At 44.5% G+C, this 14,687-nt stretch overlaps 1 protein-coding gene across 1 annotated transcript; it reads right to left on the bottom strand.

The window, feature by feature from the left end:
• Positions 1-3,561: 3,561 nt before the first annotated feature.
• On the bottom strand, positions 3,562-4,917 carry LOC132807721 (gastrula zinc finger protein XlCGF8.2DB-like). The gene has a single exon (XM_060821753.1). The coding sequence runs from the start codon at positions 4,830-4,832 to the stop codon at positions 3,879-3,881; it is 954 nt and encodes a 317-aa protein (XP_060677736.1). The 5' UTR covers positions 4,833-4,917; the 3' UTR covers positions 3,562-3,878.
• Between the last annotated feature and the right edge of the window lie 9,770 nt (positions 4,918-14,687).

The raw sequence follows: 14,687 nt of genomic DNA, 5'->3' as shown, positions 1-14,687 counted from the left end.
GATGTTCTATAACTATACTCTACACCATGAGCTCCTCTGTGCAATTTGCTTTTCGTGAAAACATGTCAAACACCTTTAGGATATTCAAGTTCAGTATATCCACAGGCTTCAATTTCCATACTCTTTCAAAGAATTCCTTTAGGACGGCATGGTAGCACAGTGGCTCCCTCTCACGGCCAGAGACACCTGTTTGATTTCAGCCTTGAGTCGACTATCTGTTTGGAGTTTGTATGTTGTGTCTATGTCTTTGTGAGTTTCCACTGGGGGCTCCACAGTCCAAAGATGTGTAGGTTGGGTGGATTAGCCATGCTGGATTGTGTAATGTCCTTGGATGTACAAGCTAGGTGAGTTAGCCATGCTAAATGCAGGGTTACCGGAGTAGGGTGGCAGTCTGGATCTGGGTGGGATGCACTTGAGGGTTGGTGCAGGACTTGATCGGCCAAATGGTCTCTTTCCGCACTCTCGGAATTCTATGAATAAATTGGTGAAACAGCATTTTGTTTTCATATTAGCATGCTGATTCTTTTCAATTACCACGAGTTTTTTGACATGGTGGTTATAATCTCCTTAATTGATTCAAAAACAAACGTTTAATTGCCATTGACTCAAGGGATTCATTTTCCATGATGTATCTTTCCCTTCTAGAACAGAAGTATTAAATATGTTACTCTCCAGTCTGAGGAAAATTTGCCTGATCTAATAAATCTTGGAAGATTAACATTAATGCAAATATGAACTCATTAGCCACCTTTTAAAATTCTATGATGAAGTCCACCTGTACCCAGAGATTTGCCAGCCCATAGCACTATCAGTTCGCTCAATAGCATTTATCTAATGATTCTCATTTCACCAAACTCCTCTGTTTGTTCAACCTATGGGGTTAAAGGCAGGATTCTTGACAGTGTGGTGGAACAGAGGGATCTTGGAGTCCAAGTCCATAGATCGCTCAAAGTTGCCACCCAGGTTGATAAGGTTGTTACAGAGGTGTACAGTATGTTGGCTTTCATTAGCAGGGAGATTGAGCTTAAGAGCTGCAAGGTTATGTTGCAGCTGTATGGAGTACTGGTTAGATCACACTTGGAATATTGTGTTCACTTTTAGTCACCTAATTTTAGGGAAGATGTGTAGGGAAAATTTCCAGAGGAAACATCACAGAAGCGCTTCACAGGAGGCTCCCAAGCACTGAGGATGTCACCGAGACAGGGGACGAAACGTCTGCAACACCCATTCCCAGCTCGGCGAACAGAACCACAACAGGAAGATGTGTAAGCTGAGAGAGGGTACAGAGGAGATTTACCTCGATGCTGCCTGGAATGGAGGATATGTCTTAGGTTGAGGGAGCTAGGGCCTTTCTCATTGGAACAAAGAAGGATGAGAGGTGACTTTATAGAGGTATACAAGATGTTGAGAGGCATAGATAGAATGAATAGCTAGAGACTTTTTCCCCAGGTCAGAAATGTCTGTCATGACGGGGCATAATTTTAAGCTAATTGGAAGAAGGTTTAGGGGAGATGTCAGAGGTAGGTTTTTTACTCAGAATGATGAGTGCATGGAATGCACTTCCAGGGTTGGAATGAGAGTCAGATACATTTAAGGACATTTAAGCGACTGCTGAACAAGCACATGGACGGCAGTAAATTGAGGGGTGTGCAGGCTCTTCTCATCTTCAAGTTGGATAAAAGGCTGATACAACAGCGAGGGCTGAAGGGTCTGAACTGTGCTGTATTGTTCTATGTTCTCGCTCCAGAACGATGCAGCAGCAGTATTGGAAGAACAAAATTGCATCAAACCCCTTGACACTTCCAGAGATGGGCACTGTCGATGGAAACTCAGTTAAATTCTGCAGGCAATCAGGTGATAGCCAGGGTGGCGGGGGGGGGGGGGGGGGGCAACAATCGGGGAAAAGGGTTTGAAACATTTTTTTATAAAACGCTTGGACAATGAAAGGACGGGTCTCCTTTTTGTTAACCCTGATTTGGTTTGAGTTTTAGCGAGCAGTCTGTCTGAAGCTACTGGGGGAAGAAAGGTTCCCTGATTCAACAAATGTTTCTGGCTGACTGTTTCTCACTTACAATTCCTGAAGAAGGGCTTATGCCCGAAACGTCGAATCTCCTGTTCCTTGGATGCTGCCTGACCTGCTGCGCTTTTCCAGCAACACATTTTCAGCTCTCTCACTAATGTCTCTCCTGTAAGAACCTGTGTTTGAACTGACCGTTCTTTTTTGCTGTAGGGGTGTGTTTATGAGAATGCTTCAGGAAATCTGAACAGCTCCTTTTTAAGTTGCGGGGAGGTTGTGACGGTCGGGTTTATAAATGGATGCTATTCTAAATTCTGTTTTCTTTTGCTTGTGTTTTCATGCAGAGGGTGGTGTATGGATGTAGTGAGCTGCCAAAAGAAGTAGTGGATGCTGGGACAGTGGCAATATGCAAAACCCTTGGGCGGCATGGTGGCTCAGTGGTTAGCACTGCTGCCTCACAGCACTAGGGTTCCCACGTTCGATTCCAGCCTCTGGCAACTGTGTGTGGAGTTTGCACATTCTCCCCATGTCTGCACGGGTTTCCTCCGACAGTCCAAAGATGTGCAGGTTCGGAGAAATTGGCCATGTTAAGTTGCCTGTAGTGTTAGGGTGGGTTACTCTTCGGAGGGTCGGTGAGAACTTGTTGGGCCGAAGGGCCTGTTTCCACGCTGTAGGGAATCTCATCAATAGGCACCTGGATGGGTGTATGAACAGGAAGGGTTTAGAGGGGTACAAGCCAAGTGCTGGCAAACTGGACGCGATTAATTTCGGATATCTGGTCAGCATGAATGAGTTGGACCAAAGGGTCAGTTTCCAGCACTTGGCCTATATCCCTCTCAACCATTCCTATTCATGTCCCCATCCAGATGCCAATTAAAAGCTGTCATTGTACCAGCCTCCACCACTTCTGGCAGCTCATTCCATACATGCATCACCCTCTGTATGAAAAGGTTGCCCTTTAGATCCCATTTAATTCTTTCCCCTCTCACCATAAACCCTCTGGTTCTGGACTGTGCAACCTCCAGGGAGATTATTTACCCTATCCATACCCCTCATGATTTTATAAGCCCATATAAGGTCACCCCTCAACCTCTGACACTCCAGGGAAAACAGCCCCAGTCTACTCAACCTCTCGGCAACATCCTCGTAAATCATTTCTGGTAGAGAAGTCAATGATTTGGGTTAATACCTGAAACACTGACTTCACTGCTGGTGCTGCCTGGCTTGCTGTGTTCTCCCAGCCTCCTGCTTGCCTACTCTGGATTCCAGCATCTGCAGTTTATTTTTGTCTCTAACGAACGGCAGAGCAGACTCGATGGGCTGAATGGCCTAACTTCTGCTCCAATGGCCTTGCAGGCTTAGGTTTGTGCAGATTGTTTCAGTGGGAACGTGCAGTCCTGGGCTCAACGAGCAGCAGTGCCCAATGGATCAAAGTTCATGGAATCACAGAATCCCTACAGTGTGGACACAGGCCCTTCAGCCCAACAAGTTCAAACTGACCCTCTGAAGAGTAACCCACCCAAACCCATTTCCCTACCCTATTACTTGACATTTCCCCTGACTAATACACCACACCTACACATCCCTGAACACTGGGAAAATTTAGCATCGCCAATCCATCCTACCTGCACACCTTTGGACTGTGGGAGGAAACCGGAACACCCAGAGAAAACCCACACAGGCACAGGAGGAGAATGTGCAAACTCCACACAGATAGTTGCCCCAATAGTGGAATCAAAGCTGAGTCCCTGGCACTGGGAGGCAATGCTACTCACCACTGAGCCACTGTGGGAGTGGGTGCAGTCCAACAGAAAACAAAACAAGCCCACCAACTCTCCCACTATCAGACTGGGCAGGAGGTTCAGTCCTGGGGGTGACCCACAGCAGCCTCACTGGCAGAATCCGATTGTTGGGAGCACTGGTGCCCCCGCTGGTGCCTCTGCAAGTTGCAGGACTGGGTGAAGGCCTTCCCACACACAGGGCAGCTGAAGGGCCGCTCGCCGGTGTGAACCCGCTGGTGCTTCAGTAAGTCAGAGGAATTGCTGAAGGCCTTTGCGCACTCAGGACAAGTGAATGGCCTCTCCCCGGAGTGGACCCGCCGGTGGATCACCACGTGGGAGAAATTGCTGAAGGCCTTACCACACTCGGGGCAACTGAAGGGCCTCTCCCTGGTGTGGACCCACCGGTGGGTCAGCAGGTTGGAGGCATGGGTGAAGGCCTTCCCACACTCAGGGCAGCTGAAAGGCCTCTCCCCAGTGTGGACCCGCCGGTGGGTCAGCAGGGCAGAGGAATCGCTGAACCCCTTCCCGCACTCTGGGCAAGTGAATGGCCTCTCCCCTGTGTGGACACTCTGGTGCCTCAGCAGGGAAAAGGCCTGGGTGAAGGCCTTCCCACACTTGGGGCAGCTGAAGGGCTTCTCCCCTGTGTGGACCCTCTGGTGGGTCAGCAAGGCGGAGGAACTGCTGAACCCCTTCCCACACTCTGGGCAGGCGAACGGTCTCTCCCCGGTGTGGACACGCTGGTGCTTCAGTAGGTCAGAGGAATTGCTGAAGGCCTTCCCGCACTCGGAGCAGCTGAAGGGCCTCTCCCCTGTGTGGACCCGTTGGTGCCTCAGCAGGGTGTAGGAACTGCTGAATCCCTTCCCACACTCAGGGCAGGAGAATGGCCTGACCCCAGTGTGACTGCGCCGATGAGCATCCAGGACAGACAGGACATGGAAGCCTTTCCCACAGTCGCCACACTTCCAAGATTTCTCCACGGGGCGGGATTCCTCGGGTTTCTCCATGGCTGAAGCTTCAGCGGTACACAAACACATGTACAGTCCCTCCCCACCGTGAATTCCTCTTTCCAGGCTGGATAACTGTTTTAGGTTCCACACTCAGTGCGCTGTAACAGTAGGATCTCTCATTCCGTCCCACTGATGCTGAAAACGGACTGAAACAGGGACCAAAAAACTTTGCTCCTTCTCACAGAATCTTAGTCAAAACTCGTTACAGGCCCAAAGGACTGAACGACTGTCAGACATTGACGTGAAATTGAGGACAGCAGACGCTGGAGAGTCAGAGTCAAAAAGCGTGGAAAAGCACAGCAGGTCAGGCAGCATCTGAGGAGCAGGAGAGTCGGTGTTTTGGGCATAAGCCCTTCATCTGTTGATTTTTAAACTTCAGTTTTCAGATCAAATACTCTGTAAAAAGAGATTACAAAAGTCATCATTGTCACTGAGACGGTCTATAGCCTTAAAACTTGTCTTTAAACATTTAGACTAAATGTAATGCTGAATTATAGAACACATTTATTGCACTAGAAAATAGACAGACAGCAAGGCTCAGAAAAGGGGGAATCTTAAAGAATGCAAAAGACAGGGACACCTGGACTTACCAAGTGCTGTAAGACAATTAAGAATGTTTGCCTTAGCATTGGTGAATCTGTATGAACAGGACACCAAGTGATAACATTCACAGCCGTCCCCTTGTGAAATTAATGAGAGTGTTTGATTCTGACCCTGAAACGAAACTTGGTACTATCAAAAGCTTTGTAATTAACGGTCAGTTGCTGTCAGTTATAATGGATTCTTATACCCCTTGCAAACAGGGCAGTCACAGAGAAAATAAATCTTTGCTGTTACAAAACCCTGACCTGAGAGTTCAAAAGGACACCAGTTTTGTGCTGAGGCTGTTGAATCCAGTAGAAAATTAACTCTTAGTGCTTAGCTGCTATGGATTGAATTTAATTGCGCTTCGAGACTTTTTGGTGCTTTTGAGTAGCCAATTCTGGTTCTGAAATGCAAACTCTGTAAAAGGAAATATTGATAAAGCTTTAACTTACTTGCTGTTTTTCCAGACCTTACAGACTGCCTCACTGTCAATTCTAACTAATCAGATCTTATGTCTTACTTGAATTTCAATCACAAACTTGAAAAGAAGGCATGTTTCATTCGAAGACGAATGAATCAGTTTAAATGAAACCTCACGGTAACATCTCAGCCTCAGGGACAGAATGATTTAGGGCTTAAAAAGCAGGAGTCTGCTCCCAGCTTAGAAATTTATTCTAGGTTGAATATTGAAGAGATTCTTGCACAATGTGTCGGGAAGCCATTTTATGATTGAACATTTGCCCTCCTTACTAAGAAGCTGTTTTATAAAACAACTGTATCTGACATGTGAGCTGTGCGAGGTTACCTTGTGAACTCTCCAATTAGCTGAGACTGGTACCTCTTCATGAGAGGAGTTTATCTCGCTCGCAGGCGCCTAACTCAGCTGTTTTTCCCACCTGACGAATGGCTTCGGGCCTGTAGGAGTGATTAGTCAAGCTTCACAGATCTGTCAATGAGCTTTTCTTCCTTATGAATTATTGTCTTTCACTGTTATCTGTCTAATTAAGAACATGCAATTCCTTTTTCAAATTTTTGTAGAAAGGAAGCCACTTTGTATCAATACATTGGAGTCGCCTGCTGGGCATCTGGACAGCTGGTAACCTACTCTCTTAGATTATTAGAACCTAGTTAGTGTAGTTTATAGGTATCAATGTTATGTTGTCACAGTGATGCTATTAGTGAATAAAGGGGATAACTAAAATTATACTAAACTGTCCATAACAGGTTTTTATTCCAGACTTCCAAACAGTATGATTTCCGGGACGAACCAAGAGAGAGGCTTTACAGATCTGAGTCCACAAGGGATTCCGTGGGCGGTCTCAAATCTTCACTTTGACATCAGTCCAGGGTAGAAATTCACAACAAGCAATTCTTTTTCTGCAGAACAAATCTTTTCTTTTGTTATTCCACAAAATTGAAAGCACCATCCCACTCTCTTTCGCCCCCCCCCCCCCCCCCCCATCCATTCTCACTCCACTCTAATTCTCCTGAAGGGTGCTAATTCAGGATCTTACAGGGCCAAAAAAGTAAAAACATCTCTTTAGAATAACTCTACCTGAAAGTTAACATCTTTCACAACATTGGGATACTGCTCAGTGTGAGCAGATCTGATTTTGGGAAGCAAAGAAAAACTGTATAAATTCAGGATAAACCTGCAATACAGCGTCTTTAGAAACGACCAGGCACGGGGTCAAGGCATTGACACCAACACCAGAGAGAAACTAAACATACAGACATGGCAAACCATCAGTCTTTAATCTTTCAGAATGGGTTGTAAGTATCATTAATATGTAAATCTCAGAACTTCTTACAAATCACCTTCTCGAGATAACTTAAGGTTTGTAACGAAAGGTGACATCTCAACTCAGACAATGCATTAAAGGTATGAGGTCACAGTCAGTCTGTATCCCAATTTTGAATCTGACAGGTTCTGTTTCCAAAGTGAAATTTACAAAATATTATATGCATGTACTGCCTGCATTGACTGCCAGCAGATTGCGCATTTTTTGAACAAAATCAAATTTTTGGATCAGAAATTGGCTAGCTGAAAGAAGACAGAGGGTGGTGGTTGATGGGAAATATTCATCCTGGAGTTCAGTTACTAGTGAGGTACCACAAGGATCTGTTTTGGGTCCACTGCTCTTCGTCACTTTATAAATGACCTGGATGAGGGCATAGAAGGTGGGTTCGTAAATTCGCGGATGATACTAAAGTCGGTAGAGTTGTGGATACTGACTAACGATGTTGCCAGTTACAGAGGGACATAGATAAGCTGCAGAGCTGGGCTGAGAGTTGGAGTTTAATGTGGAAAAGTGTGAGGTGATTCACTTTGGAAAGAGTAACAGGAATGCAGAGTACTGGGCTAATGGTCAGATTCTTGGTAGTGTAGATGAGCAGAGAGATCTCTGTTTCCAAGTACGTAGATCCTTGAAAGTTACCCAGGTTGATAGGGCTGTTAAGAAGGCATACGGTGTGTTAGCTTTTGTTGGTAGAGGGATTGAGTTTAGAAACCATGAGATCATGCTGCAGCTGTCCAAAACTCTGGTGTGGCCAGATTTGGAGTATTGCGTACAGTTCTGGTCACCGCATTATAGAAAGGATGTGGAAGCTTTGGGAAAGGTTCAGAGGAGATTTACTAGGATGTTAACTGGTATGGAGGGAAGGTCTTAGGAGGAAAGGCTGAGGGGCATGCGGCTGTTTTCTTTAGGGAGCAGGTTGAAAGATGACTTAAGTGACTCAGAAGATAATCAGAGAGTTAGATAGGCTGGACAGTGAATGCCTTTTTCCTTGGGTGGCAATGGCTAGCACGAGGGGATATAACTTTAAATTGAGGGGTGATAGATATAGGACAGATGATCAGAGGTGGTTTCTTTACTCAGAGTAGTAGAGGTGTGGAACGTACTGCCTGCAATAGTAGTAGACTCGCCAACTTTAAGGGCATTTAAATGGTCATTGGATAGGCATATGAATGAGAATGGAATAGTGTCGGTTAGATGAGCTTCAGATTGGTCCCACAGGTCGATGCAATATTGAAGGGCCGAAGGGTCTGCACTGTGCTGTAATGTTCTATGTATCTCTAAATATAATTCTGCAAATACAAATTCACCCTATACACTTGTATGCATGTGTGTGTGCATGAGAGAAAGCAAATGTCGATGTCTATGCTGTTTGTCTCTATGTCTATTTTGATAACAAATGCTTTATTTCTGTAAATGTTGTTATAAATCAGAGTTGGGTACTAATAGTTAGATGTAAGGGAGAGAGAATTCCTCAAGTTAGGTACCATAAGAATCCAATCCATCTGAAACTGCAGATGTTTGGACTGTGGGAGGAAACCGGACCACCCAGAGGTAACCCGCACAGACAGAAGGGGGAGAACATACCAAAATTCACACAGACAGTCACGAGAAGATGGAATCAAATCGCTTCTAACAATTCTCCCACACCTGCAAAACCCTGAACACTGTGGGTAATTTAGCAGGGCCAATTCACCCTAACCTGGGCAAAGATAAAAATCACATGACACCAGTCCAACAGGTTTATTTGGAAGCACTAGCTTTTGGAGCGCTGTTCCTTCATCAGGTGGTTGTGGAGTATAAGATCATAAGACACTGAGTTTACAGCAAAACACTACAGAGTCATGCCACTGAAATTATACATTGAAGCACCCTGGATTGTAAAGTCTTTCATCCTTTAGAATGAGTTGCTGGTGTCATTAATATGTAAATTCCAGAACTTCTGATAAGACACCTACTCGAGATAACTTAAGGTTTTATTAGAAAAGATGACAACTCAACTCAGACAATGCATTAAAGGTGTGAGGCCAGAGTCTGTCTGTATCCCAGTTTTTGAGTCAGACTGATTCTATTTCCAAAGTGGAATTTATAAAATATTCCATGTATTGTCTGCCTGCAGATTGTGCATTTTTTGAGCAAAATGCACAATGTATCTGCAAATACAAATTCACCCCATAGACGTGTGTGTGTGTGTGTCGCGCACATGAGAGAGAGAAAAAGTCTCGTTCCATACTGTATTGCACAACAGATGCTTTATTTCTGTTGATGTAAATATTGTTATAAATCATAGCTGGGTGCTAATACTTAGATGTAAGGGAGAGAGAATTCTTCAATTAGGGCACTATAAGAATCCTGGCAGACCCCTATTTCTAGTTTACTTGCCAATGAACAGACACAAGCACCTATTTAATTCTAATTTTTCGCCTTTTCTGTTATATTTTCTGGTATGATGATATTCTGTGTGTGGATGATCTACAGGCTGGGAGATTGTAGGTTGGACTTTGATTGAGTGAATGATTTATTGTTCTGGAAGGTGTCAAAGGAGGTTAAAGCTTCAGCAGAAATGAAGCACAGCTGAGAACAGACAACAACTGTGTGGGAACAGGAAGATCAACCAAGGACAAAGAAACTAGGACCTGAAATCTGAACTGACACCAGACTGCCCTGTGGTCAGTGCTTTGATTAGCAGTGTCACCCCTCTACCTTTACCTAGCTTCCCATTCGACTTGAATGCCACATCTCCTCTCAATATTTAGGATCCACTCCTTGTCACCCTGAAGCTATGTCTCTGTAAGGAATCTCAGATCATAATTATTCTCTTCAATGTGAGTAGTCAATTCATTCATTTTTGTTACGTTGCAGCGCTATTACGACACGGGTAACCCCCTCTGCTAAATTAAACCAGCAGTATAGAGATAATTCACTCCATGCAGTAATATGTTAACATTCGAGAGGCAAAGAACTATCCCAAAGGTAAATATTTAAAGTGAAAATTTAACAACTTTACTCTTTACGTCCAACAGAGAATTTTACAACTCACAAAAATGCCCGGTTTTGTAGTCCAAACATCGGATCATTTTATTGGTGTTAATATTATCAAAATACTTAATTCAAACTTGATTGGACTTTGGTATTTTGGGGCAAAATTTAAACTGATTGGCCAAATTTAAATTTGTTTGTGCCTCATGGCAACCCAGTTGCTCTATTTGTGTTGACCAAATATTACATTCCCATCTTGTTTAGAACATTTTGTTCTGCTTGATTTGTTAACTCTCTTCAAGGTACAGTACCTCTACCCCTTCATAACAAGCACACAGTCAGATACTGACCTTTTAGTTTTATTGTTTGTAATGTTTTGAATCCAGTTTTAATTGCTGGTACGTTTATTCTCCTTGTTCCTTTCTATTGTTCTCTGATGTCCATTTTCCACATCACTACATTGCTTATCTACCTTGATTTGGATTGGCCTTACTAAATTGCCCATAGTGCCCAGGGATGTACAGGTTATTTGGCTTAGCCAATGGGAAATGCAGGGTTATAGTTTTGTCATAATAGAAGCAGGAGTAGGCCATTTGGCCTGTTGAGCTGCTTCACCATTTATTAAAATCGTGGCTGATCTAGCCATCATCTCAGCTCTTCTTACTTGCATTATCCCGACTAACCTTGATTCCTTGATGGGTGGGGGCAGGAGCAGGATGCTCTCTGGAGGGGTCAGAATGGACTTGATGGGCTGATTGGCCTGCTTCCACACTGTAGGACTTCTATGATTTACCGCAGTTGTGTTTGCCTCAGATCACAGCTCCCAGAATCTCCCACCTTCTGCAAATCAAAAGACAAGTCCCCCCCGCCCTCTTGTATGTATGTTATCTAAACATACGCTTAATCATTTCTAGTGAACACAGCCCACGCCTCCCGCTGCTGCCAGTAACCTTTACAATGCTGATGTAACAATGCCATTCCTGCAGTACTGAAAACTGTAAGGCTTCTAACAATACCAGTTACTCATTCACTGCTCCTGATGGACAGCATTGGAAACAAAACATCGAAGGCTGACAGAAATGAGCAGTTTAACTCAAAATTCCACCTAGCCCTTCACTGGGCACCCCAATCAGCACACTGTCCTTACTGCTGGTCAGCCTTAAAGCTCTTCACCCCCACAGTGCAATGAATTCCCACATTCCACCAAAATCCTAGAAGTACTCATGTACTCAGTTGCTGTCTCACCAATTAAATATTTCATTGTAACTTCTTCTGCTTCCGGTAAAGGCAAAACATCTTTGAAAGTTGCTCTGAAAGTCCACTCTTCACAACAACACTTCTGTTTTCACGCAAGATGATTAAAGTCATACAGCACAGAAACACAGCCTTCAGTCCAACTCATCCTTGCTGACCAGATATCCGAAACTCATCTAATCCCATTTGCCAGCATTTGGCCTGTATCCCTCTAAATCCTTCTTATTCACATACAACGTTTAAAAGGCATCTGGATGGGTAATTGTCGCAGCCTCCCCACTTCCTCTGGCAGCTCATTCCAAACATGCACTACCCCCGTGTGAAAAAGTTGCCCCTCAGGTCCGTTTTAGATCTTTCCCCTTTCACGTGAAACCTATGCCCTCTAGGTTTGGAGTCACCTACCATGGGGAAAAGAGTTTGGTTGTCCAATCTATCCATACCCCTTATAAACTTCTTTAAGGCCACCCATCAGCCTCCAATGCTCCAGGGAAATTATCCCTGGCATATTCAGCATCTTCCTATCGCTCAAACCCTCCAACTCTGCCTACATCTTTGTAAAGCTTTTCTGAATCCTTTTAAGTTTCACAACATTCTTCCAGAGGGCGGCAACTGGAATTGCACACAGTTTTCTAAAAGTGGCCTAACATGACCTCCCAACCCCTGTACTCAATGCTCTGACCAATAAAGGAAAGTGTACCAAATGCCTTCTTCATTATCCTGTCTCCCTGCAATTTCACTTTCAAGGAATTATGAACCTGCAAGGACACTTTGTTTAGCAACACTCCCCTTTAACTATGTAGGTCGTGCCCTGATTTGCCTTACAAAATGAAACTCCTCACATTTATCTAAATTAAACTCATTCTGCCACTCCTTGGCCCATCAGCCCATCCGATCAATTCTAATTTATATTGAACTTTGTTTCCTCTCTCATCCCCTAAAAGCTGAGAATCTCCATCCCACAATCACTTCCTCCATTCTGACTTTGCTGAACCTAATTCCTGCTGTAACTCATCCTGAAGGGTGTGGTTCATCCTGATTAACAGGCCCACACTCGGGGGAGGTGGAGATCAAATTGAAACAGACAGAATTCTGACTGGCCTGGACAGAGTTCAGGGGAAGATGTTCCTATTGGTAGGAGAGTCTAGGACCTGAGGGCACAGCATCAGAGTAAAAGGAGTATCTTTTAGAACAAAGATAAAGCAAAACATTTTCAGCCGGTGAGTGTTGAATATGTGGAATTCATTGCTACAGAAGGCTGTGGAGGCCAGGTCACGGAGTAGATTTCAGATGGAGATAGATAGGTTCTTGAGTATCAAGGGGATCGAGGGTTACAGAGAGAAAGTGGGAGAATGGGATTGAGAAACTGATCAGCCAGAACCTAATAGTGGAACAGCCCTGATGGGCTGAGAGGCCTAATTTCTGCTCCTGTGTTTTATGGTCTCTTGCTGTCCTGGACTAGGTGTGCGCAAATTGGGAGCAGGAATAGGCCATTTAGCCTGTCGGGTTTGCACCAGCATTGAACAGATCATAAGTAGATATGATCTAAAGGGTATAAACAAGGACTGCAGATGCTGGAAACCAGAGTCTAGATTAGAGTGGTGCTGGAAAAGCACAGCAGGTCAGGCAGCTCCTCGGATGCTGCCTGACCTGCCATGAATATACCTACATTCAGGTTAATAGGCTGGAATTTTTTCCACTGGAGCAGAGGAGGATTATAAAATCGTGAGGGGTATAGATGAGGTGAATGGCCAAAATCCTTTCTCTAGGCTGGGAGTTCAAGACTATGGAGCAAATTTTGAAAGAAAGAGAGGAGAAAGATTATAAAAGGACATGACGGTCTCCATTTATTCCGCCCCCAAGAGAGTGGTTTGTGTGTGGAATGAATTTCCAGACAAAGGGGTGGATGCAGATACAGTTAGAACATTTAAAAGACATTTGGATTAGTACATGAATGATGAAGTTGATTTTAAATAAATGTGAAGCACTGGATTTTGGAAAAGCAAATCAGAGCAGGACTTATACACTTTATGGTAAGGTCCTGGGGTGTGTTGCTGAACAAAGAGACCTTGGAGTGCAGGTTCATAGTTCCTTGAAGGTATGCTTTCCTTTATCGATTACAGCACTGAGTAAAGGAGTTGGGAGGCAGGTGAACCTCTAAGGGGAGCCTTTTCACACAGTAGTGCATATATGAAATGACCAGCCAGAGGAAGTGGTGGAGACTGGTATAATTACAGAATTTAAAAAGGCATTTGGATTGGTCTATAATAGAAGGGATATGGGCCCAGGGCTGGCAAATAGACTACATTAGGATAACTGGTAGGCATGGACAAATTGAACCGAAGGGTCTGTTTCTGTGCTGTACATCTCTATGACTCCAATATAAAAGATTCAGAGGGATATAGGTTTAACACAGGCAGGTGGGTCCAGTTTAGTTTGAGAACATAGTCAGCATGGATTAGTTGGACTGAAGGGTCTGTTTCTGTAACTGATTTGTACTGGTCTTGCCTCCCCCATAACCATCACTTCTTTGTTGTTCAAAAATCAGATGAACTCAGCCTTGGATATATTCAGTTACTCCCAAACTGCAGGAAGGCGTCCCCACTTCTCAACTCAATTCTTCTTGCTAATATCCCACTTGCCTTGCTCACTACTTCCTGCACTTGTCTGACAACTTGCACTGACTGGATTAGAAGGACGCAGAGACTCCTTTGTACATCCACACATCATTTCTGATGCAAGGCTCGAGCCTGAAATGTCAATTCTCCTGTATTTTCCATTGAAAAAAGACCTGGACTAACTTTCCCAGAGTCTCTCCCCTCCCTGGATTCACTCCGTTTCCCTTCAGTTCCTGAATGGAAAAGGGGTTGAGAAAAGAGCGTGCTGTACTCACAGATGTTGGAGAGAGGAAGGAAGTTGCAGTCTGGGGTGAAGCTCAATCTTCATTCAGAGAGAGAGGAGCAGCAGCAGCAACTTCAGAAGTTCATGGTCCTACTTCCGCATCCAGACAATGGGTTTGCTGTGATTGGCAGGAGGACCAGTCTCCATCTGGTCCTCCAGAGCTTCTCATTGGTCCATCAAAACAAGATCACGGAGTGTTTCCGCCTTTTGCGTGAGCATGCGTAATGTTTTGCTGACGCCGTGGAACATGCGCACTGGGTTGCTGACACCGAGTAGCATGCGCAGTACGGAGATGTTGGCATTACTGACAGATTTTCAAAGTTAAAATTCACACAATGCCAGGTTTTAGTCCAACAGGTTTATTTGGAAT

The sequence above is a fragment of the Hemiscyllium ocellatum genome, assembly GCF_020745735.1.
Source record: "Hemiscyllium ocellatum isolate sHemOce1 chromosome 27 unlocalized genomic scaffold, sHemOce1.pat.X.cur. SUPER_27_unloc_20, whole genome shotgun sequence".
NCBI classification, from domain to species: domain Eukaryota; kingdom Metazoa; phylum Chordata; class Chondrichthyes; order Orectolobiformes; family Hemiscylliidae; genus Hemiscyllium; species Hemiscyllium ocellatum.
The sequence above is the reverse complement of the archived record's forward strand: the minus strand, read 5'-3'. Positions and strand labels throughout refer to the sequence as shown.

What these genes read in the sequence shown, in the direction of transcription:
- LOC132807721 (XM_060821753.1), bottom strand. Translation starts at nt 4,832, where the DNA reads ATGTGTTTGTGTACCGCTGAAGCTTCAGCCATGGAGAAACCCGAGGAA.